This window comes from Heterodontus francisci, chromosome 1 (genome assembly GCF_036365525.1).
Source record: "Heterodontus francisci isolate sHetFra1 chromosome 1, sHetFra1.hap1, whole genome shotgun sequence".
Taxonomy (NCBI): Eukaryota; Metazoa; Chordata; class Chondrichthyes; order Heterodontiformes; family Heterodontidae; genus Heterodontus; species Heterodontus francisci.
Genome location: NC_090371.1, coordinates 86,575,015 through 86,601,202, shown reverse-complemented (window position 1 = coordinate 86,601,202; position 26,188 = coordinate 86,575,015). Strand labels below are relative to the sequence as shown.

Sequence of the window (26,188 nt, the reverse complement as noted above, 5' to 3'; positions counted from 1 at the left end):
AATAACTGCTTATGTGACTCGGTGTCAAAGTTTGTTTGATAACACTGCTGTGAAACGCCTTGGATGTTTTAACGACGTTAAAGGCACTATAAAAATGTTATGGTGCTAAAAGAAAGTAGGAAAATTAGGTGACATTATTTGTGGAGGGTGAGTTATGCAACAGATTAATAGTAAGGATGATAGAACACAAAATTGTGCCAGGTTTTTAAAAAAGACTGGATGATTAGTAATTACTGGTTATTAGTTCCAGTATCATGGTAAGGAAACAATGTATCTAGGAGGGTAGGTTAGACTGACCAATGATTTTTCCTACTGAAAATAATTTGTCAATGCCTCCTCCAGTTTTTCTCTGCTACAGATGCAGTTCTACAGGCAATCTGGGCACTGTCTGGGACTTTGCCCATGCACCCATTCTTCATGAGTAAGCTTGAGCATTGAGTCATTTGACCATTCGATCTGTCTTGGCTAATTTCAATCATATACTCTTCCAGTATTCATGGGCATTTTCAGAAATGGGAGTGACCCATGAGCACTGGATGAGTATGTAGTTAAAATTGTAATTGTGTTACCATCAGTGTTGTGGATTCCAGACAGCGGGTAAATTCCACAGACCAGTGCATTGCAGAAGTACCACTTCTGATTAAGGAGGCTTTGTGTGATGAAGATGGTTTCAAGTATATGGTAGTGCAAAATAAAATTCCTATTGGTGTAAGTTGAAATGCTAGACAGTAAAGTGATGCAACATTAATGAAATCACCACAGTAACTAAAGAACCAGCATGTGCTGCTGGCATTATATCAGAGCCTCCATAGCCATATGGATTTCGTTTGTGATCTTACTGCTTTCTTTATTTCTCTGGATCAATGCATAATCTTTAAACTGAAAAGTAATTAAACGATACATAGGAGTTGAAAAAGCCAATTTGATCGGCTGGCCCTCGATTTGAGGTTGACAGCTACTCAAGGTCACTAGTTTCTGCCGTGGGTCTTCAGGTGACTGATCAGGCCGATTCTCGACCTGCAGATCTTTGGGCACGTGGGACAGGACGCCCACAAGGCTGTGGAATCCAGAGTGCAGGATTTTGCTTTCTTTTCTTTGCCTCATCATTAAGGCATTTGGACTCAAAGCATGATGTAGCTTGATGGACAAGTTGTCACCATTTTGAATGCCTGGTAGCAAACTCCTCCCAGTCATCAATGTTAATGTTGCCATGCCTCAAAGAGAGCTTCAGAGTGTCTTTGAAGTGTTTTCTTTGTCCTCCCCTGGAACGCTGGCCATTTGAAAGTTGAAAAAAAACAGGACCTGGCGGGGGAGACGGTTTTCGGCCATTTGGAGATGGTGTCCAGTCTATTGATGTTTACTTTGCAGGAGTTTTGCCTGAATGCTTGTGGAGCTGACTTCAAAAAGGACACTACTGTTTGGTTAGTCCTCTCATTGAATCTGGAGGATGCGGCAGAGGCATTGCTGATGGCATTCCTCTAGCACTCTTGTTTGTTGCTGCTGCACAGTCCAGGTCTCGCTAAGGTGCAGGGGTGTGGTGACAACAACTGCTCTGTACAGTAGGACTTTTGTTGACTTGCGGAGGTCTTTGTTGTCAAACACTCGCTGCCATAGTTTGTAGAAGGCTGAGCTTGCACAGCTGATCTGGCGTTGGATCTCCTCGTCAATGGTGATCTTTTGAGAGAGGTGGCTGCCAAGGTATGGGAATGCTCAACATATTCCAAAGTCTTTCCTTCAACATGTGGAGGTGGAATATTTGGCTGACCAGGTGTGGGTTGATATGAGTTTTGTTTTGGCAACATTCAAAGACAGGCCGAGTCTCTTGTATGCAGAATTGAGGAGATCGAGAGCAGCTTGCAAATCTGGTGCAGAGTGGGCAACAACACTTCAGTCATTCACAAACTGTAGATCACGTATGTCTATGGTGGTCAGTTTAGTTTTGGCACAGAGGCGACTGAAGTTAGAGTTTTCCATCTAGGAGGTATTTAATACTCACACCAGAAGGCAGCTGATCTTTTACAAGGTGAATAGCCACTGTCAGCCCCCATGCTATTTATAATCTACCTATAACACAGCCTTGTGTTGACCCTGGCCTGGATTTTGAAGGCCAATCTGATAGAGGATGAAGGAATGGTGGGGATATTACATATTTACTTTGCCACAATTTTCATGGAAGAGTGTAATAATGGTATGGAAAGGGTACAAGAGTAGAAAGTGGAGCAATTAGATGGGATAACTAAAGGTAAGAAATTAATGCTGAAAATAATCAATGCAACTTAAAAGTGGCAAAGGCACAAGGCCCCGATGGCAGGCAGTAATTAAAGAGACCACAATCTTTCAAAGTTGTGCTAGTGAACTGGAGGGTTGGCCATGCTCTGTTCAAAAAGGGAAGGAATAAAGCAGGTGTCCACATCCCAGTTGACCTACGTTTGGTAATGCACAAGCTTCTAGACACTATAATACAGGATAAATTTAAGTTATACTAAAGGCATGGATGGACAATGTCTGACAAATTAAATAGAATTTCTTGAGGAAATAACAGTGTGATGCACCATCACCAAGATCACCTACTTCCACATCTGTAAAATCGCCCATCACTACCCACCGCAGCTCATCTGCTGCTGAAACCCTCATTCCTGCCTTTGTTACCTCCAAACTTGACAATTTCAACACATTCCTGGCCAGCCTGTCACATTCTACTCTCCATAACTTAAGCTCATCCCTGCTTGTATCCCCACTGACGCCAAGTCATGTTTATCCATCACCCCTGTGCTCAATGACCAACATTGGCTCCCGTTCTGGCAGCATCTTAGTTTTAAAATTTTCATCCTTGTTCTCAAATCCTTCCATGGCCTCCCCCTTTCCTATCTCTGTAATCTCCTACAGCCCTCTGGAATCTCTGTGCACCTCCAATTCTGGAATCTCTGCACCTCGATTTCTAGCCTCCTGTGCATCCCTTTTTTATTTCCAAAATATGCTTTATTCGTTAAAAAAACTGTTTAAAAAAAAAAAAAATTACATGACAAAACAGTTCAAAGCAGCACCAAGTCAACAATACAAAGAGTGCAATGGAGATCCGTTTCCTTCAATACAGGAGTGAGTTGCCTCACAACCCTTCCATTTCATTTTACCTGCCATATTTTAATTACTCCACCATTGGTGGTCATGTCTTCAGCTACCTGGGCCTTAAACTCTGCAATTTTGTCGTCTCCTTTTAAGGTGCTCCTTAAAACCTATGTTTTTGGCCAAGCTTTTGGTCATCTGTCCGAATACTACTTTATGTGACTTAGTGTCAGTTTTGTTTGCTAACACTCCTGTGAAGCACCTTCATTTCTTTGAAATGATGGCTCAAGATTCTGCTTAAAATAGTTTGCATAATCACAAGTGTAAACTCTTTTATGAGCTAATGCAATTGAACAGCGTAATACATGGTAATTCTGAGAGTATGCATTTAAAAATCATATATTTAAAAGGAGTAACCTGGTGTTTTTTATTGCAGTTGAAAATGGTTTTATCACAAATAAGCATTTTAAAGAAAGACATATATTTACATACCGCCTTTCATTATTTCCGGATGTCCCAAAGTACTTTACAACCAATGAAGTACTTTTGAAGTGTTGTCACTATTGTAATCTAGGAAACGAGGCAGCCAATTTGCACACAGCAAGGTCCCAGAAACAGCAGTTTGATAATGACTAGATAATTTATTTTTGTATGTTGATGGATAAATATTGGCTGTGGCACCTGAAATAACTCCCCTACCCTTCTTTGAAATAACGCCATGGGATCCTTTACATCTGCCTGAGTGCACAGACAGGGCCTAGTTTAATGTCCCATCTGAAAGATGGCTCTATAACCTTTATTTTCTTTTAAAAAAGCATATGGAATCCTTGGTTTTATTAATAGGACCACAGAGTACAAAAAGAAAGTAACAGTAAATCTCTACAAATCATTGGTGAAGTGGTACATAGAATTGTGTACCCTGTTTCGGCACGATCACATTTTTGGTTTAGATATTTTCTTGGATACAGCGTTACTGGCCAGTTCAGTAAGTGTATATCAGTCCCCTAAGATCCAGTCTGCACCCTTTTCTGTAAAATATCTGGGTAAATGATGGCAAGATCCAGGTTTCCTGTTTAAAAATTTGCGTCTGCAATATATGCCGCCTTGGGTTCAGTGGCAATAGTCACACCCGTATGTGGATCCCACGAATCTCACTTATCAAAATAGACTTTCGCTGCACAATATCTAACTTACACAAGAGTGTAACCCAGGGGTGTAACCATCAACACCCCTGTGATCTGAACTGATTATGTGCCTTTTCCAACTGACCCCATCTGCCTCTCCAAGCCTTGCTGGATCTGACCGTCAGCAAGTATTTCTGTCTCTGTTCATGTTCACAGCCAGAAGGAAAGGTTTGCTAGACCATCCTTGCTGAGAACCTGGGACCAGAGACTTCCCAACACAATGAGAGTGAGATGTTTACAAATTTATTGAAGTAGGCTAGTGAATTGTTTATGGTTTACAGTCCTTGGGAAATTAACATCAAAGCCTAGTTCATCAGCATTTTTAGTCACCTTTCATCATAGAAACATGGAAAGATTTACGGCACGAAAGGGGTCCATTTGGCCCATTGTATCTGTGAAAGAGCTATCCAGTCTAATCCCACCTTCCAGCCGTTGGTCCATAGCCCTGTAGATTTCTACGCTCTAGTACATTTTTGTTTTTTAAAAAATGTAGCTCTTTTTCCAAAACTCTTTTTTGTGGACAAATGGTCAAAGTGTCAGATTGTGACAGAGAACCCTTGCTTTGTATACTAGTGACTGGAATGTTACATATGGTAACCCATCATTCTCTCCAATACACAGTTGACAAATTGAGCCAATGAATGATTGTTATTTACTTGTGGCAGAAGAATGAACAATTTAACATGAAGTATACATTATTCTATCCTTGTCAATACATAAAATGATAAAGATGCCACTTGCTCTCTAAACCTAGTCTATAAAATATAGATTCACTTCTTACTCTGTAGATAAAGCTACTGTTTGAAATCTAGCTCAGCTTTTATGCTGGCTGGCTGGCTGAACACAAAGAACTCTCAGCCCTTCTGATCACTGAGATGTCTATCTGAGGCCTGCAACTATTCAATGACCTTGTCTCCTCCTCAGTTCTCAGACACCGTTGTCAGTCACATCTACTATCTGAGTGGTGCCTGATTGATCTGTGCAAACATGACACTGGATCACTTCTGCAGCTATACTGAGACAAAAGCAGTTAACAGCTGATGTCTCAATCACAAACAGCCATTCATCAATATCATGGATATCCAACCTTTGACTCTCCTAAAAATATTTGTAGTTGTACGTAATGGGTCTGATCAATTAAAAATTAATACCTCAAGCAAAGCATTGTGTCGGTCATATAAATCTGCATCTTTTGGCACCCTCTCCACTAAAGGCCTGCTCAGGTCTGGAAAACAAAATCCGACCCGAACCCGACAGAACCACATCGGACCCGAGCCCGACCCGGCCCAAGTCCCTCCATTTTTCCCCGTGCCTGACCTGACCCAGACCCAGCCACCGGAATGTTCACTTTGCCTACCTTCCGATTCCGAATCAGTTTCTTTTTAAACAACCTTTTAAGTCCAATTAATACTGTGTGTGTCTGGCCCAGAAGTGCTATCCGACCCGGGTTCGAGTCGGGTAGCAGGCCTTTACTCTCCACAGCTTGTCAGGACTGAGCTGATGGTTTTATTATTGAAAAATTTATTTTTGTGATCTTGAGTGTTAACAGCTTACATGATGTTTCTAACAGTACAGAATATAAGTTAATAACAGGCACTTTTATTTAGGATAGGTGCCAAAGCCATGAAGAGAGTGCAAAAGAGATTCAATAAAATACTACGCGTGGGAGACTTTAGTTAGGAGGTGAGAATAGGGAAACGAGAAAAAAGTGGTTGAGTTGATCTGAAATCTGCTCAAAATTATCTGCCATTTTGATAAGATCAATAGAGAAAAGATTTCCACTGGTCAGTGAGTCAGATGGTATAACTTCAAGATTACCAAAAGAATGAAAATAAAGGTTAGGGGAATGTTTTATGCAGCAGGTTCTTAGGACATGGAATAGAGAAACAACGGGGAAAGCGGAAACCATACAGTGGATAAATATTTGAAAAAAAACTTACAAAAGCTGAGGGAAAAGGGCCGGCAAATGCAACTAATTGTACAGCTTCTTTAGAGGGTTGGGCCAGACATATTTCGCACAAATGGCCTCCTTATGTGCTGTGATTTTGATAAATTATTACGGAAGATGTCAACAGGAAAACATTTAACGTGTCTGTGTGATATTCTTTGCCAGCTATTATAATGTAAATGTTGCCCATTTACTTTTAATGGATTAATGACCCTGCTAAAATAGCAAAGTATTATCATACAGATAAACTAAGTATTCATCTGTTATTGGCAACAGGAATTTTTCGGTTATTTTGACTCAATAAGTAATGGATTTCAAATTGAGAGTGAAAATGAATTGAAAAATCGACTGGGAATTTCAGTACTCTGATAAATTGTAATCAGTGATGATGACTAGTGGATCAGTTAAGTGCATAAATTTTTTTTATATTCTTGCCGTAGATTTGTAAAACTATTTAAACCTTCTGACTTGGGGTAACCTGGTAATTACAGTGCTTGTCCCTTGTCTTTGAGCAGTTGCGGTGGAAGAGGCAATTCGTCTGCCAGAGATCTCCTTAAGCTGCTCCTTTGTGCCTCCTGGTGGGTTAGTAGAGTAACGGCACTGAATTGAGTGCCTAGACAGATTGTGTTGATGTGGATCAGGGGGAGGAGCGTCCGAGAAGGAAAAAAACATTTTGAGACAGGAGCAGTGAATTGCCACATCAAACAAACACAGACTTCCAGTTCATGAATTTTCACCCAGTGATTTTACTTTTGGTACTTTTTACTGTGTAGAATAAATTACAACGATTACTAGGAGTTATTTTGTAGAATATTCACTGTTTTAGTTAAAAATGTTTGAGTTCCCAATTTGTCTTTTTTGAGGCAGCTATTAAATGACAACAAGGTCCTTTCCTATATAAGGATGTGAAAATCAGAAGGAAAACTAATATAAACCTGTCTCAATCACTGACAAATGCCCAGTTACTGGCCAGCATTAGCAGAGGCCATAGATACTAAAGTACTCAGCTTTGTCTCTGTCGACTGAGTTTGGCAGTTCCCCACCAGTCAAAAGAAACATATCTGGCCCAGAGCTTTATCATGGCCTCAATGTGTTCATAGTAATGAAAACAGAACAGAAGCAGATAGTTTTGTTATCCTGGCTGAAGGACAGCAACAAGGTATGGGTAATATTACTGACAAAAATAACTTTTACAATGCTTTGATCAGCTGTAATAGTGCCACATTGATGATTCATAAAGTAATTTCATAAAAATGTTGCGTTAATTTAAATTAACTTTGCCTTTTACAAGTTGTTAATTTCATGACACTTATGTCTTGGAGCATTGTATTTTGTAATGCCTACAGAAGGGTAAAATGTGAGTTGGAGAGAAGAAAAGTTAACCACTGTTTCCATTTGTGGAAAGTGCACATCTGTGTACTTCAGCTGAGGAAAGGTCTAGGCTAGCTGTGGTAAGCTGCAGAGTCAGTATGCCGTTGACAGGCTTCCACAGACTTCTACTTCAGCAAGATACCCGAAGCCCATGGGGTCTACCTCAGCATGACTCGCAATTGAAAGGAGTGGGAATTGAAGGGGAAGGGGAATATTCTCTTGCTTTTATATTTCTTTTGCTTTAGAAAGTTTTTTTTGGTTTATCCTGTGGTATAGGAAGGGGATCCAGTTGTTTAAAATATCCTTTAAATTCCCATCGTCAATTGACCAGAAGAAGCAAACCGCTCTGAAATATCTTTAGCAAACAGGGTTAAGGAAAATCCCAAAGCCTTTTATTCATATATAAGGAGCAAGAGGGTAACTAGAGAAAGGATTGGCCCACTCAAGGACAAAGGAGGAAAATTATGCGTGGAGTCAGAGAAAATGGGTGAGATTCTAAACGAGTACTTTGCATCGGTATTCACCGAGGAGAGGGATATGACGGATGTTGAGGTTAGGGACAGATGTTTGATTACTCTAGGTCAAGTCGGCATAAGGAGGGAGGAAGTGTTGGGTATTCTAAAAGGCATTAAGGTGGACAAGTCCCCAGGTCCTGATGGGATCTATCCCAGGTTACTGAGGAAAGCAAGAGAGGAAATAGCTGGGGCCTTAACAGATATCTTTGCAACATCCTTAAACACAGGTGAGGTCCCGGAGGACTGGAGAATTGCTAATGTTATCCCCTTGTTTAAGAAGGGTAGCAGGGATAATCCAGGTAATTATAGACCGGTGAGCCTGACGTCAGTGGTAGGGAAGCTGCTGGAGAAGATACTGAGGGATAGGATCTATTCCATTTGGAAGAAAATGGGCTTATCGGTGATGGGCAACATGGTTTTGTGCAGGGAAGGTCATGTCTTACCAACTTAATAGAATTCTTTGAGGAAGTGACAAAGTTGATTGATGAGGGAAGGGCTGTAGATGTCATATACATGGACTTCTGTAAGGCGTTTGATAAGGTTCCCCATGGCAGGCTGATGGAGAAAGTGAAGGCGCATGGGGTCCAAGGTGTACTAGCTAGATGGATAAAGAACTGGCTGGGCAACAGGAGACAGAGAGTAGCAGTGGAAGGGAGTTTCTCAAAATGGAGACGTGTGACCAGTGGTGTTCCACAGGGATCCGTTCTGGGACCACTGTTGTTTGTGATATACATAAATGATTTGGAGGAAAGTATAGGTGGTCTGATTAGCAAGTTTGCAGACGACACTAAGATTGGTGGAGTAGCAGATAGTGAAGGGGACTGTCAGAGAATACAGCAGAATATAGATAGATTGGAGAGTTGGGCAGACAAATGGCAGATGGAGTTCAATCCGGGCAAATGCGAGGTGATGCATTTTGGAAGATCCAATTCAAGAGTGAACTATACAATAAATGGAAAAGTCCTGGGGAAAATTGATGTACAGAGAGATTTGGGTGTTCAGGTCCATTGTTCCCTGAAGGTGGCAACGCAGGTCAATAGAGTGGTCAAGAAGGCACACGGCATGCTTTCCTTCATCGGACGGGGTATTGAGTACAAGGGTTGGCAGGTCATGTTACAGTTGTATAAGACTTTGGTTCGGCCACATTTGGAATACTGCGTGCAGTTCTGGTCGCCACGTTACCAAAAGGATGTAGATGCTTTGGAGAGGGTGCAGAGGAGGTTCACCAGGATGTTGCCTGGTATGGAGGGCGCTAGCTATGAAGAGAGGTTGAGTAGATTAGGATTATTTTCATTAGAAAGATGGAGGTTGAGGGGGGACCTGATTGAGGTGTACAAAATCATGAGAGGTATAGACAGGGTGGATAGCAAGAAGCTTTTTCCCAGAGTGGGGGATTCAATTACAAGGGGTCACGAGTTCAAAGTGAGAGGGGAAAAGTTTAGGGGGGATATGCGTGGAAAGTTCTTTACGCAGAGGGTGGTGGGTGCCTGGAACGCGTTGCCAGCGGAGGTGGTGGATGCGGGCACGATAGCGTCTTTTAAGATGTATCGAGACAGATACATGAATGGGCAGGAAGCAAAGAGATACAGACCCTTAGAAAATAGGCGACATGTTTAGATAGAGGATCTGGATCGGCGCAGGCTTGGAGGGCCGAAGGGCCTGTTCCTGTGCTGTAATTTTCTTTGTTTGTTCTTTGGCAGAACTGTTTTCTTGAGCTTCCTGATGTTTTGCCAAATAAAGATACTGTGTATTGAAGTACTCATCCATTAAGATCAAAAAAGGTCATGAGTCCGAGTCATCACTCCTACTGCATTTGTTGATTTCAACCAGTACAGTAATTGCAATGCTGCAAATTGGCTTCAAGCAGCCTTGTGGAAAAATCAACGAGGCTCCCCAATCCTGATTAATGTACAGTGACCCCTGATGAAAAGTACGTATGTATGAATATCAGATAACAACAAAATTTGCTTAGCTACTGAGGTATCCCCACAGTCAAAACAAAACGTTTGACAACACTCAGGGCAGAATTTTTCCAGTCTGGCAGTGAGCTTCAAAAACGGCGCGGCGCATGCACGAAATGTGGGCCATGGAGCCGCCATCATATTTAGCACGGTGGCTCATTTAAATGGACGGAGTGGATCGCCCCCACCACCCCCACGATGACGTAGAGGGGGCGGGCACTCTGTCCCTGACAACGGAGTCTGGTGCCAACCCCCCCACAAACTTTTATTCACTTTGACCTACAACCCCTTCCCACCATCCACTCCACCAATCGCAAGAGTTTTCCCCACTTCCCCCACCCCCAGCCCTGAAAATTTTAACTCTTTTCCCCTCCCCCCCCCCCCCCCCCCCAGCCCCCCAGTGTTCTGCCTTGAATCTCCAAACAGAGATTTGAAGGCGCGGAAGGTCCGGCAACCAGCTGGAATATCGGAGCGAGACAGTCATCGGGACGAGGTAAGTCCTTATTCATTAATGAAGGTTAATTAAAATATTTAAATCAAGTTTCCGTCGCTGAGCGCTGGGTGGGGGGGGGCTGCCACGAGGCCTTGCCACCGCCAGTAATGTGGGGCGGGCCTCTCACGGAGGTATTTTTAGGGCCCCTGATGTGGGGGGCTGGTAAAATCCAGCCCTCAGTGTCCACAACCATAGCAGCAGAATGGCCTTTTAGGCAAGGTAATGGAGGGATATAAATGCATAACCTGGACTATCGCAGCTTGAGTCAGCGTGCTTCGGACAAAATTAAGGAGAAATCTTTTCTTTTTACATGGCAGTTGCTCATTTTCAATTGTAATTATTATGACAGCATTCTCGAAGAGGAATACCACAAGTGTGGTTAGCAACGACACAGCACAGATGGGCATCGAATCTACCCATGAACACAGTTGTACTGTTTGTTCCACAGCAGGAAGCATGGGTGATAGAAAGAATGGGTCGTTTTCACAGAATGCTCGATCCAGTAAGTAGTAACATTTATTGATTAAGGTATACAATGTAAAGAGCTGTTATGGGCCTTATAAATAGCTCTGATTATTAACTCTTAATGTTGGCTTTTTTATTGTCTATTTCTGATTTGTTTTTAGAAATAGTTATTAACTGAAAGCATTTCAAGGCTCACACCATTTTAAATGTGTCTGCTAATGAAGTGTCCTCCGTCATGGCAATTGTTCCAAGTCACTTGCTCAATGATTTTTAGCAGACATGATACTTTGGAGCTGCCTGACTCTGGAAGACACAGTATCAGCTGGATAGTGCTGCACACTGAGTCACAAATCAGGTTTCCAGGGTTGCATATCTCCAGGTTGACTCTGGAGCTATTCCAGCATACTGGCCAACATACTAACAATATTACACAATGGAAGTGTTAAAAGATGCCCACCTTCATCTTCACTATGCAGAAAGCCTGGGAGAGACAAAAACCCTAAATGGTGTGAGCAAAAAAATTGTATTAACCATTATTAAATATTAACTTTTTTTCAGATAGGGCTGGAGGTATACATTGAATAGTGTTACGACTGAGGCAGGAGGAGTACGCCGTTTATTTTAGTTCCACTTCTCCACAGGTCACAACATATATTTAAATTTTTTCCCACTTATTGAAATGGTAAATCATGGACTCTATTTTTATCCCAGAATAAAACACACTAACCAGGTTTCTTTAATAAACAACAAAATTATCAGTTTATTATAAAACAAGTCTTAACCAGAAATGAAGTAAAGCATAAACACACAGATTGCAATATTAAAGTTTCCTTTTTACCTTAGCCCCTCACATTCTCACACACGCTGGTTAACTGGAAAAATAACAGGGATTTTTGTTTAGAGCTCTGTTACAGACAAAAAAAACACTTGGGCTGAATACTTGCTCATCCTTGAAGAAACAGCAGATGACATAAGCTGTGTTTCAAAACTGGTATACAGCCTGACCTCCGAGTACACGTAGATGGGTCACTTGGATCTTTTAGAACAGTTGTTTCAGGTGGCGTTGAGAATTAATTTAGCAGGCTTTTCTTTGAAGAGATGAGATGAGTTCACACAGTGGACTCCTCAGTTTTGTTTAGAGAGGTGCTGGAAAGCTGAGCTGGGTTGTGGTGTTCTCTCCTTGGAAGTTCTTTTTTCTGCAGGCTTTTTAAAGAGATGGAACAGGCTGTGCTCAGCTGGGGTTCAGTTCTCTTCAGTTCTCTTTTTCTTTTAAACTCCAACCCCTTTTAAACAGTTCATTCCCAACTCCAAACAATTCAAAAGTGAAGCCGGAAACAGAAAGTCCACCTTCTGACCTGTCACATCTGTGCCGTATCTTCCCCAGTTACCAGGGTGTCTATTCTAGTTTTAACTTGAGTCGTGATAACTAGTAAATGTTGTTGTCAAACAAGTCCTTTCAGTGTGCTCTTGACCCTCTTGGGGAAAAAAACTGGTCCAACATTTCTTCAGTTTGAGTGAATTCCTGAAAAAATATATTTAACAAAAACAGAAGCACTTTCATAACAATGGAAAATATTTCCCTTTAGACTTCCTAAAACATAATAAGCCCTTTTTAATAGCTACCATTTCTTGGAGATTTGCATTTGAGGATTAGTTTGTTATATTCTGCAATTGTGTGTATGTTTTTAAAAGAATTAGTGATCTGTTGACCACTTTGGAAGAATCTGATTGTTTATTAGTTAATTTGTTATGTATCAGGATACATTTTCTTAGATAAATTATGAGGCTCCAGCAGTTGCCTAGCTTTATGAATTTGGAATGCTTGCTAAATATTTTTAATTTTCAAAACCATTTTAGAAAGAGTTGCATATCAATTTGCTGAAAGCAAAACCGTGCAATAGTTTTTTAATTTTCTAGTCAAGAAATATAAGAATTCAAAGCCAATCCTTGGAAATATCATTAGGTTCTGTTTTCGGGAGTAGTTGTGTTTTCGGGAGAAATATCCATGCCTGTTGCACAATCTTTCAGGATTTTTAGGAACTCTTCCTAAAATTGCTGTAAATTCATTAAATGATCAGCATTCTATAAATAAATGGTGAAAAATATTGTTAAATTGTATACTATTCATTTACTTTTTGAAAATATGTTATTGATCTCTTATGCAACACTTGTATGAAACTTCTAGAGATAGAACTACAGACCTGGTCTGCTGGGATTCACAGAACTTAAACTAATACCTAGATTGAAACATTGAACAGAATCATCCCTGCACAGTGGAGGCAGGATCGAAATTTGAAACTTGCACGTTGGGTCCGCTCAACAATGTGTTGCTACCTCCAAGTGATCTATCTGGATGTGGGGTCAACGCGGCAGTGGCTACGCACACAGCAGCGGTGGGTAGCCAATTCGGCTAATTAAACGACCAGTTGAGGGCAAGTTCCTGACGCCACCGGAATCTTCCTGATGTCGGAGCCCTCCCCCCACCCCCACCCCCACCCCCTGCTGAGTCTGGAGTTTGGCAGCAACTTGGAGGTAGCCTTCTGACAACAGGTGGGACTGCCATCATGGCCTCCTGCCATTGGCCCCATCAATGTGCCACAAAAGTGCAAATTCTACAGCCTCGGCCTTAACCCTTCCTTCCTGTGGAGGGGTTTTCCCCTCCACATTGATGGTTCTATGAGCTGTGGGCCTTCCGTTTTTTCAAATGTTAGTCAGGCTTCTGAAGGCACCTCCATTTTAAGGTGTCCTCCTGCTCCCCTACATGCCTCAGCAGCACCTACCTCTGCCAGTGGGGCTGCCGTCTATCCAGTGATGTTGGGCCTCCCGCCTCAGGAACCAACCCGCTATCCTTAATTGAATGACGAATGTGGAGGTGGCCTGTTAAATGGCCGCCTCCCAGAAGATTCCAGCTGTCGATGCATTTGTGACCTGTGCAGAGTTGGGACCAGGAAATGGTCCGAACACCTTAAGGGCATAAGATTCTGCCGATTGTTCGTGATTGTTGACTTCATTTTGTGCCTCTAAAGGAGCTACAACCTACTTATTGATATTTGTATGATGGCTGAAGTTATTTTTTGATGCAATTTTTAGTTTTTTTTATTTTCCCCTCTTTCTGGAATCACCAACTATTTCTAGGATTAGTTTCTTGGTTGCTAAGTGCCCCCTCCTCCTTGTTGAAGTTGACTTTGTTTATGTGGGAGCTTGGACTGTCGGCAATTGAGGTCCTGTCCTCACCCTATTTTCCAGCATGATTGCAGTCACTGGATATTGATCGGGAGTTGGAGTCCTGCTGACTTTTCTGAACCCCAGCTCAAGTGCACTGAGGATCAAAATGTAGCTCCCCAGCTATTGCCTTCATCAAGAGCGGCTGCCTGTTGACAAAAGTCTCTGGATTTCTTTAGCTCCGATGAATCAGGATCCTTGTCTGGGCTTGGAAACACTGGTTGTGAAATATATTACTTTGACCTTTCTTCAGTACCAACCCACGCATTTGATTATTTGTTTTCTCTCTCAATTCCAGACTGTTTATTGATTATATGGCAGATTAAACTCATTTTGAGTATTTTATATGATTTTTAAAAATATATTCTGTAAACTAACAGACATGGTAACTCAAGCTTTGAGCTCACTGATAAGTTATGGTCATTTTAGTGTTTGGAATATAAATCATGTGAACCTACCATGTTTTCTGATTATGGCGTGAGTCAGAAAAGTCTGATTGTAAGAATTATGCTAAATGATTGCTTTAAATGTGGACTGGCTGCTGATTGCAGCTGTCTGTAACATCACTGTGAGCTGTTCTCTCTCTCGAGTACATTATACAATAATTGATATGGGTGAAAATAACGCACCCTTCAAAACAGCTTTTGTTTCTTACTCCCTTAGCTTGATTACAGGAGGCGCACTCCCTATCTTTGCAGTACCAGACTGTGGTCTTTGTCAGGGTTCATACCATCATAAAGATGCAGATGCTTATCTTAAGTAAGGCTCTAAGAACTCCCTTGTAATGAATGGAATCTCTCTCTTTCTCTGTCTCTCTCTCATCCTCACACACACTCTCATACAGAGGGAGCTTCTTTGCCTGTCTTGTGTATGTGTGCTGCAGTTACACTTTTTTATCCATGTCTCTTATTAACTTTTCTCATGAGCAAGTGGTTACTTTACAAGCTGCAGGTTCTGTTGAGGTTTCGTCTCAGTTCAAATGTTTAGTAGCTTAGAATTGCTGTCCACGTGTAGCTATTTTAAGATATTACAATTTAAGAATCATACTCCCCCTATTTAACAAAGACAAAAAACTAACATTATTACAACATAAAGACACATCTATAGTGATATTATATTGACATACTTCAAATTAACCTGATTATCTATTTCCTTGTATCACCTGTTATGTGGAATACATGGGAATGAGCAGTGTATACAACAACTGCAATTATATAAACACCTTTTAAATACAACAAGACATTTTACAGATGAATGGAATGCTGAGCCAAGAGAGAGAGTTTGGAAGGGTTGATGGAAAGCCAAATCAAAAAGATTGGTTTTTGATGAGATTTCTAAAGGAGGACTGAGAAGTAGAGAGATGGAGGTTTCAGGAGAGGGTTCCAGCACCGCTACCAGTAGTAAAACGAAGGGAGGAGGCGGAGGAGACTTGATTTGAAGGTGCAGGAAGGGAAGGAGGTGTGTGAATGTTATGAAGGATTAGAAGATGAGAATGAGAATTTAAATTGAATTTGTTGGGGATCAGGTGCCAGTGCAGGTCATACGAACATACAAACATATAAATTAGGAGCAAAAATAGGCCATTTGGCCCCTCGAGTCTGCTCCGCCATTCAATAAGATCATGGCTGATCTGTTTGTGTCTCAATTTCCACACTCCCATCTACCCCGATAACCTTTGATTGCCATACCCAACAAGAATCTACCTACCCCCGCCTTAAAATTATTCAATGACCCTGCCTGCACCACCTTCTGAGGCAGTGTTCCAAAGTTGCACAATCCTCTCAGAGAAAAAATTTCTCCTCATCTGTGTCCTAAAATGGGCGACCCCTAATTTTAAAACGGTTCCCCCGAGTTCTGTACTCCTCCAAAACAGGAAACATCCTTTCCATGTCCACCTTGTCAAGACTGATCAGGATCTTGTATAGTTCAATCAAGTCTCTGCTCACTCGTCTAAACTCCAGTGAAAACAAGCCCAGTCTGTCCAACCTTTCCTCATAAGACAACCCGCTCATTCCAGGTATCAATCTAGTAAACCTCCTCTGAACCGCCTCCAATGCATTTACATCCTTCCTTAAAGAAGCAGAACAAAACTGCACACGCTATTCGCGATGTGGTCTCACCAATGCCCTGTATAACTGATGCATAACATCCTTACTTTTATTTTCAATTCCTCTCGTAATAAAGGATAACATTCCATTAGCCTTCTTTATGACTTGCTGTACCTGCATACTAACTTTTTGTGACTCATGCACTAGAACACCTAGGTCCCTCTGCACCTCGGAGTTCTGCAGTCGTTCTCCATTTAAGTAATACTCTGGTTTTTTATTCTTCCTGCCAAAGTGAACAACTTCACATTTTCCCACATTATGCTCCATCTGCTAGATTTTTGCCCACTCACTCAACCTATCTATATTGGGCTGAAAGCTCCTTATGTCCTCTTGACAGAATACTTTCCTACCTATCTTTGTGTCATCTGCAAATTTAGCTACCATGCCATCCCTCCCCTCATCTAAGTCATTGATATAAATTGTAAAAAGTTGAGGCCCCAGCACAAACTCCTGTGGGAGTCCACTCGTCACATCCTGCCAATCAGAAAAGGACCCATTTATGCATACTCTGTTTTCTGCCTGCCAGCCAATTTTCTGTCCGTGCTAATATGTTATCCAGTACATCATGAGCTCCTACTTTGCGCAGTAACCTTTTATGTGGCACCTTGTCAAATGCCTTCTGGAAATCCAAGTAGAATATGTCAATGGGCTCCCCTTTATCCAATGCACATGTTACTCCAACAAATTGGTTAAAGATGATCTCCCTTTCACAAAGCCATGCTAACTATTCCTGATTACCTTGAGTTTTTCTAAGTGCCCAGCTATAGCCTCCTTAATCGATTCTAACACCTTCCCACCACAGACGTCAAGCTAACTGGCCAATAGTTACTTTTTTCTGCCTCCCCCTTACCCCTTCTCCCCCCCCCCCCCCCCCCCGTTTCTTGAATAGAGGGGTTATATTTGCTATTTTCCAGTCTGATGGAACCTTTCCAGAATGCAGCGAATTTTGAAAAATTAACACCAATGCATCTACTTCCACATTAGCCACCTCTTTTAAGACCCTAGGATGAAGCCCATCAGGGCCCGGGGACTTGTCAGCCTGGAGCTCCATCAGTCAACAAGGACAGGAGTGATGAAAGTGTAGGAGGAGATGCAGGCAGCTGCGTTTTGGACAAGTTGGATTTTATGGAGGATGGAGACAGAAATCACAGCAAGTAGAGCAATTGAATCTGTTAGAGATGTGCACTTTTACAAAGGTGAAAACAAGATGATATAGGAAAGTAGCAATTGCTGGACTTAAAAAAAAAACCAAGGTCCATCTAGTTTGCCTTCTACCATCCTGATAATCACATGATATAATAATAATGATGAAGTTGTTGACTAACCGTGACAATCAATCTCGATCAGTTAGTCCACAACAGCTTCAGATGTGCAGCAAGATAAAGCTTCTATGATGGTGATGGAGTGGATAATAGGGCATGTAGTTCAACCAAAGGTCAAACATGACACTGGAATTGCACATGCTGTTGTTCAACCCAAGTAAGTAAATGGCTGAGGAGGGGAGTGGTACTTGTGGCAAGGGCGCTATCAGATGTTGAGACTGATCAAACACTTGTGTCGGCTAGACGGTCTGACAGCACAGATGAGGTGGAAAGCTGGATCTAAGTGTCATCAGCGCGTGCAGATGCTGACCCCTGCCTGCAGGTGATATTGCTAAATTGCGGCATAGAAATAAGGAAGAGAAGGGGGCTTTGGATAGATCCTTGAGAGACTTTGCAGACGACTGAGCACAGAGGCAAAGAAAGAGATGAGCCCTCAAAATCTTATATGTCTTGACAGGGTGGATGTGGAAAGGATGTTTCCCCTTGTGGGAGAATCTAGAACTAGGGGTCACTGTTTAAAAATAAGGTGTCGCCCATTTAAGGCCGAGATGAGGAGTAACTTTTTCTCAGAGGGTTGTGAGTCTTTGGAATTCTCTTCCTCAAAAGGCGGTGGAAGCAGAGTCTTTGAATATTTTTAAGACAGAGGCAGATAGATTCTTGATAAGCAAGGGGGTGAACGGTGGTTGGGGGTCGGTGGAAATGTGGAGTAATCAGCCATGTACTTATTGAATGGCAGAGCAGGCTCGAAGGGCCGAGTGGCCTACTTCTCCTAATTCGTATGATCGTGTGTTCGAATGTTTCAATCAAGTCGCCTCTTACTCTTCTAAACACCAGCGGATACAAGCCTAGCCTGTCCAACCTTTCTTCGTAAGCTAACCTGCCCAATCCAGATATTAGTCTAGTAAACCTTCTCTGAACTGATTCGAACGCATTTACATCCTTCCTTAAATAAGGAGACCAATACCATACACAGTACTCCAGATGTGGTCTCACCAAAGCCCTGTATAACTGAAGCACAACCTCCCTACTTTTGTATTCAATTCCCCTTGCAATAAATGACAACATTCTATTAGCTTTCCTAATTACTTGCTGTACCTGTATACTAACCTTTCGCGATCATGCACTAGGACACCCAGATCCCTCTGCGCATCAGAGCTCTGCAATCTCTCACCATTTTGATAATATGCTTCTTTTATATTCTTACTGCCAAAATGGACAATTTCACATTTTTCCACATTATACTCCATTTCCCAGATCTTTGCCCATTCACTTAACCTACCTATAATCCCTTTGTAGTCTCTTTGTCCTTTTCACAACTTACTTTCCTACCTATCTTTGTGTCATCAGCAAATTTAGCAACCATATCTTCGGGTCCCTACATACAAGTCATTTATATATATATATATATTGTAAAAGGTTGACGCCCAAGCACTGATCCCTGTGGCATACCACTCGTTACATCTTGCCAACCAGAAAATGACCCATTTATGCCTACTCTCTGTTTCCTGTTCGCTAGCTAATCTTCTATCCATGTCGATATGTTACCCCCTACACTAGGAGCTTTTATTTTCCGCAATAACCTTTGATGTGGAAACTTATCAAATGGAGCAGGGAAAGAAGTCAAACAACAGTCACAGATGACGTCACTGCTTTTATGCAATACAGAATAAGATGAAATCTTCAAATTTGTTTTGTTGATTATTACTGTGCATTAAGACTAAGCTTTTTCTATCAGGCTAGGGGCCTTTTCCATGAAAAGACACATTTTGTATATATATTTGTCTCAAATTAATTTTTGTTGCTTTTACACAGGGCTTGAATTTCTTGATTCCAGTTGTAGATCGGATAAGATATGTACAGAGCTTAAAGGAGATTGTTATTGATATTCCAGAACAATCTGCTGTCTCATTAGGTAAGTGCTGAAATAAGTCAGGGATACATATTTGATTTTGAATTCTATTCTTCACAAAATTGCCATAATGTGCTTGTTATATATTTTCTGTAATATATAGAACATGTTGTATTCAGGTAGCATCAAGTAATTGGAGCTGTGGCATGTTTCTGTATGTTACTGTCAGTCATCAAACAGGTTAATCCTTTAGGGTGAGGTTGCTCTGGGTAATTGACTGTCTGTCTGGGTGCTCTGGTTCCTTCCAGGAAAGCTCAGCGCTCAGAGAACCCTCTCATAGAGGTCTTCACAGCTAGGTTGTATGATATACCTACTGTTCTTATGGACCAAATCTGCAAGAAGATTCCACAATGATGACAGGGAAGTTTAAAATTATTTGTGTACTGGAAGACGTGGGCTCAGCTAATCACATTCTTGCTTCTTGGGGTATTAATTTGCCAATCTTGGCTATTTAATCAGGAACAACACCAAATAAACAACTTGTATTTATATAGTGCCTTTAATGTAATATGTCCCAAGGTGCTTCACAGGAGCATTGTAAAGCAAAATTTGACATCAAGCCGCATGAGGCGATATTAGGGCAGGTGGCCAAAAGCTTAGTCAAAAAGGTAGGTTTCAAGCGACGTCTTAAAGAAGGAGAGAGAGGTAGAAAGGTGTGGAGATGGAATTCTAGAGCTTAGGGCCTATGCAGCTGAAGGCATAGCCACCTGGCAGAGCATTTAAAATCAGGGTTGTTCAAGAGGCCAGAATTAGAAGGGTGCAGATATCTCGGAGGGTTGCAAGGCTGGAGGAGATTAGAGATAAGGAGGGGGCAAGGCAATGGAGGGATTTTCATTATCCGTTCGTGGGATGTGGGTGTTGCTGCCTAGGCCAGCATTTATTGCCCATCCCTAATTGCCCTCGAGAAGATGGTGGTGAACTTCTTTCTTGAGCTGCTGTCGTCCTTGGGGTGTAGGTACACCAATGGGGCTGTTAGGAAGGTAGTTCCAGAATCTTGACCAAGCAACAGTGAAGGAACAGCGACATAGTTCCAAGTCAGGATGGCATGTGGCTTGGAGGGGAACTTGCAGGTGGTGGTGCTTGTGCTCCCATGCATCCACTGCCTCTGCCCCTCTAGGTGGTAGAGGTCGTGGGTCTGGAAGCAAGGAGGAGTCTTTTAAAATGAAGGTGTGCTTAACCAGGAACCAATGTAGATCGTACACTGGGATGATAGGTGAATAGGACTTGGTGTGAGTAATGACACGGGCAGCAGAGTTTTGGATGACCTCAAGTTCATGGAGGGTAGAATATGGGAGACCAGCCAAGTGTGCGTTGGAATAGTCAAGTCCAGAGGTAACCAAGGTATGGATAAGGGTTTCAGCAGCAGATGAGTTGAGTCAGGAGAGGAGTTGGGCGATGTTATGGAGCTGGAAATAGCAGTCTTACTGATGGCGGGGATATGTGGTCGGCAGTTCATCTTGCTGTCAGATGTCGCATAAGTAGTCTGATAATTTAGAAATAGTGGAGGGGTTGAGAGAGGCAGTGGTGAGGTAGAGCTGGGCATTGTCACCATATATGTAAAAATTGATGCTGTTTTCTTGGGTGGTGTCGCCAAGGGGCTGCCTCTAGCTGAAAAATAGAGGGGACCAAGAATAGATCCCTGGGGGGCACCAGGGAAATAAACATTGCAAGTGATACTCTGGCTACAATTAGATAGATAAGAATGGAACCAGGCAAGTGCAGTCCCACCCAGCAGGACAGTGGTGGAGAGACTTTGGAGAAGAAAGGTGTGGTCAACCGTGTCAAAGATTGCAGACAGGTCAAGAAGGATAAGAAGTGGTAGTTTACCTTTGTCACTGTAACATAGGATGTCATTTGTGACTTTGAGAGCTGTTTCAGTAATGTGGCAGGGGTGAAAACCTGTTTGGAAAATTGGCAAGGATTTGATCTTGCTATATGCTTTGACAAATTTCCAGCTGACCACAGAGCAGTATTGGCAAGCCATGGGGAGCCAGTCAACATAGACACACAGAATCTTACAGGAGGCTATTCAGCCCATCATGCTTGTGCTGGCTCTTTGGAGTTGTCCAATTTAATCACCCCACCCCCCCCCCCCCAACTTTTTCCCCATAATTAGTCCTTCTCAGGTACATGTCCAATTGCCTTTCAAATGTTTCCCTGGAATTTGAGTCCACCACCCTTTGAGGTAGTGCATTCCAGATCTTAACAACCCTCCATGTGGAAAAGAAATTCTCCCCATTTCCCCTCGAGTTCTTTCGCCTATTTGATTATTTAAAATCTCTAACCTCCTGGTTATCGACCCACTTTCCAGAGGCAACAATTCCTCTCTATTTGTTCTGTCAAAATTTTGACTGATCTATTAGCTCTTCCTTTAACCTTCTCTGCTCAAAGCAGTTTCTCCAATCTTTCCATATAACTGAAATCCCTCATCCCTGGTGTCATTCTGGTGAACCTCCTGGGCACCCCCTCCAAGGCTTTGACATCCTTCTTAAAGTGTGGTGCCCAGAATTGTACACAGCACTCCAGTTGAGGCCAGCAGAGATTTATAAAGGTTTAGCATGACTTCCTTGTTTTTGTATTTAATGCCCCAATTTAGAAAGCAAAGTATCCCATAAACTTTATTAACCACCTTATCAACTTGCCCTACCTACTTCAAAGTTATGTGAATATGCAGCTCTGGTCTGTCTGCCCTTGCACCCCATTCAAAATATTACCTTTGAGATTATGCTACCTCTCCATGTTGTTCCTCCCAAAATGCATCACTTATACTTATAACTATACTTATACTCTAAAACTAAAAAAAAAACTGAAAACTTATCTGCATTAAATTATTTCTGCCATGTGTCCATCCATTTCACCGGTCTGTTTGTGTGCTCCTGAAGTCTGCTGCTATCCTGCTCACTATTTACTGTGTTGCCAAGTTTTGCAGCAGCTGCAAACTTCAACATTGTGCTCCCTATACCCAAGTCCAGGCCATTTATATAAAATTTTAAAAAGCAATGGACCCGACTACATACTTCTCTCCGTCAGATAAACTTCTGCACACTATTACTGTCCTTTAGGCAATTATGTACCCAAGTTACCACTATCTCTTTGATACCATGTGCTTGTTTTTTCTGAATAAGTCAATTATATGGTACTTCGTCAAATGCCTTATGAAAGTCCATATGCACAACACTTATATTAACTTAAAAGCAAAATACTGCGGATGCTGGAAATCTGAAATAAAAACAAGAAATGCTGGAACCACTCAGCAGGTCTGGCAGCATCTGTGAAAAGAGAAGCAGAGTTAACGTTTCAGGTCAGTGACCCTTCTTCGGAACTGACAAATATTAGAAAAGTCACAGGTTATAAGTAGGTGAGGTGGGGGTGGGGCAAGAGATAACAAAGGAGGTCGAGATTGGACCAGGCCACATAGCTGACCAAAAGGTCACGGAGCAAAGGCAAACAATATGTTAATGGTGTGTTGAAAGACAAAGCATTAGTACAGATTAGGTGTTAATATACTGAATATTGAACAGCAGCAAGTGCGAACCTGAAAAAAAACAGTGGGTAAGCAAACTGAACAAACTAAGATGAAATGAAATAAATGCAAAAAAAAGATTGTAAAAAATGTAAAAAAGAATGTAAAAAAAAGGAAGAAAAAATGACTAAAAATGAAAGTAAAATGGGGGGCTGTCAAGCTCTGAAATTATTGAACTCAATGTTCAGTCCGGCAGGCTGTAGTGTGCCTAATCGGTAGATGAGATGCTGTTCCTCGAGCTTGCGTTGATGTTCACGGGAACACTGCAGCAATCCCAGGACAGAGATGTGAGCATGAGAGCAGGGGGGAGTGTTGAAATGGCAAGCAACCGGAAGCTCAGGGTCCTGCTTGCGGACTGAGCGGAGATGTTCCGCAAAGCGGTCACCCAGTCTGCGCTTGGTCTCCCCAATGTAGAGGAGACCACACGGTGAGCAGCGAATACAGTATACTACATTGAAAGAAGTACAAGTAAATCGCTGCTTCACCTGAAAGGAGTGTTTGGGGCCTGGGATAGTGAGGAGAGAGGAGGTAAATGGGCAGGTATTACACCTCCTGCGATTGCAGGGGAAGGTGCCATGGGACGGGGACGAGGTGGTGGGGGTAATGGAGGAGTGGACCAGGGTGTCGCGGAGGGAACGATCCCTTCGGAATGCTGACAGGGGAAGGGAGGGGAAGATGCGACTGGTAGTGGCATCACGCTGGAGGTGGCGGAAATGGCGGAGGATGATCCTTTGGATATGGAGGCTGATGGGGTGAAAAGTGAGGACAAGGGGAACCCTGTCACGGTTCTGGGAGGGAGGGGAAGGGGTGAGGGTAGAGGTGCGGGGAATGGACCGGACACGGTTGAGGGCCCTGTCAACCACAGTGGGGGGAAATCCTCGGTTGAGGAAAAAGGAGGTCATATCAGAAGCACCGTCATGGAAGGTAGCATCATCAGAGCAGATGCGTCAGAGACGGAGAAACTGGGAGAATGGAATGGAGTGGGAAGAGACTGGACCAGCGGAGAAAAGTTGGCGTTGAGCTTCTGCAAGGTAGAGGTCGGTACGCCATACGACAACAGCACCACCCTTGTCTGCAGGTTTGATGACCATGTCGGGGTTAGACCTGAGAGAACGGAGTGCCTCAAGTTCAGAGGGGGACGCTCAACGCCAACTCACAGACACTTCTTCCTACCTCCCTCTGGACCATGACCCCACCACCGAACATCAAGCCACCGTCCAAAGGACTGTCACTGACCTCATCTCCTCTGGAGATCTTCCCTCTACAGCTTCCAACCTCATAGTCCCACAACCCCGGACAGCCCGCTTCTACCTCCTTCCCAAAATCCACAAACGGGACTGTCCTGGCAGACCCATTGTGTCAGCCTGCTCCTTCCCCACTGAACTTATTTCTTCCTATCTAGACTCTATCTTTTCTCCGCTGGTCCAGTCTCTTCCCACCTACATCCGTGACTCTTCTGACGCCCTACGTCATTTTGACAATTTCCAGTTTCATGGTCCCAACCGCCTCCTCTTCACTATGGACGTCCAATCGCTCTACACCTCCATCCCCCACCAGGATGGTTTGAGGGCTCTCCGCTTCTTCCTGGAACAGAGGCCCGACCAGTCCCCATCCACCACCACCCTCCTCCACCTGGCTGAACTTGTTCTCACATTGAACAACTTCTCCTTCAACTCCACGCACTTCCTTCAAGTAAAAGTTGTCGCTATGGGTACCCGCAATGGTCCTAGTTATGCCTGTCTTTTTGTGGGATATGTCGAGCATTCTTTGTTCCAGTCCTACTCGGGCCCCCTCCCCCAACTCTTTTTCCGGTACATTGATGACTGTATCGGTGCCGTTTCCTGCTCCCGCCCCGAACTGGAAAACTTGATCAACTTTGCTTCCAATTTCCACCCTTCTCTCACCTTTACATGGTCCATCTCTGACACTTCCCTTCCCTTCCTCGACTTCTCTGTCTCCATCTCTGGGGATAGGTTGTCTACTAATATCCATTATAAGCCCACCGACTCCCACAGCTACCTCGACTACACACCCTACCTCCTGCAAGGACTCCATTCCATTCTCCCAGTTTCTCCGTCTCTGACGCATCTGCTCTGATGATGCTACCTTCCATGACGGTGCTTCTGATATGACCTCCTTTTTCCTCAACCGAGGATTTCCCCCCACTGTGGTTGACAGGGCCCTCAACCGTGTCCGGTCCATTCCCCGCACCTCTACCCTCACCCCTTCCCCTCCCTCCCAGAACCGTGACAGGGTTCCCCTTGTCCTCACTTTTCACCCCATCAGCCTCCATATCCAAAGGATCATCCTCCGCCATTTCCGCCACCTCCAGCGTGATGCCACTACCAGTCGCATCTTCCCCTCCCTTCCCCTGTCAGCATTCCGAAGGGATCGTTCCCTCCGCGATACCCTGGTCCACTCCTCCATTACCCCCACCACCTCGTCCCCGTCCCATGGCACCTTCCCCTGCAATCACAGGAGGTGTAATACCTGCCCATTTACCTCCTCTCTCCTCACTATCCCAGGCCCCAAACACTCCTTTCAGGTGAAGCAGCGATTTACTTGTACTTCTTTCAATGTAGTATACTGTATTCGCTGCTCACCGTGTGGTCTCCTCTACATTGGGGAGACCAAGCGCAGACTGGGTGACCGCTTTGCGGAACACCTCCGCTCAGTCCGCAAGCAGGACCCTGAGCTTCCGGTTGCTTGCCATTTCAACACTCCCCCCTGCTCTCATGCTCACATCTCTGTCCTGGGATTGCTGCAGTGTTCCCATGAACATCAACGCAAGCTCGAGGAACAGCATCTCATCTACCGATTAGGCACACTACAGCCTGCCGGACTGAACATTGAGTTCAATAATTTCAGAGCTTGACAGCCCCCCATTTTACTTTCATTTTTAGTCATTTTTTCTTCCTTTTTTTTTTACATTCTTTTTTACATTTTTTACAATTTTTTTTTTGCATTTATTTCATTTCATCTTAGTTTGTTCAGTTTGCTTACCCACTGTTTTTCATGTTTGCACTTGCTGCTGTTCAATCTTCAGTCCATTAACACCCTATCTGAACTAATGCTTTGTCTTTCAACACACCATTAAAATATTG

The 26,188-nt window shown here is 43.0% G+C and overlaps 1 protein-coding gene across 1 annotated transcript in view; it reads left to right on the top strand.

The window, feature by feature from the left end:
- Window positions 1–26,188, top strand: part of stoml2 (stomatin (EPB72)-like 2) — a 71,117-nt gene that overhangs the window by 7,856 nt on the left and 37,073 nt on the right. The window contains exons 2-3 of the mRNA XM_068032723.1: window positions 10,885–11,037; window positions 19,465–19,564. Coding sequence (XP_067888824.1) covers window positions 10,885–11,037; window positions 19,465–19,564 — 253 coding nt within the window. The remainder of the gene's footprint in view (window positions 1–10,884; window positions 11,038–19,464; window positions 19,565–26,188) is intronic.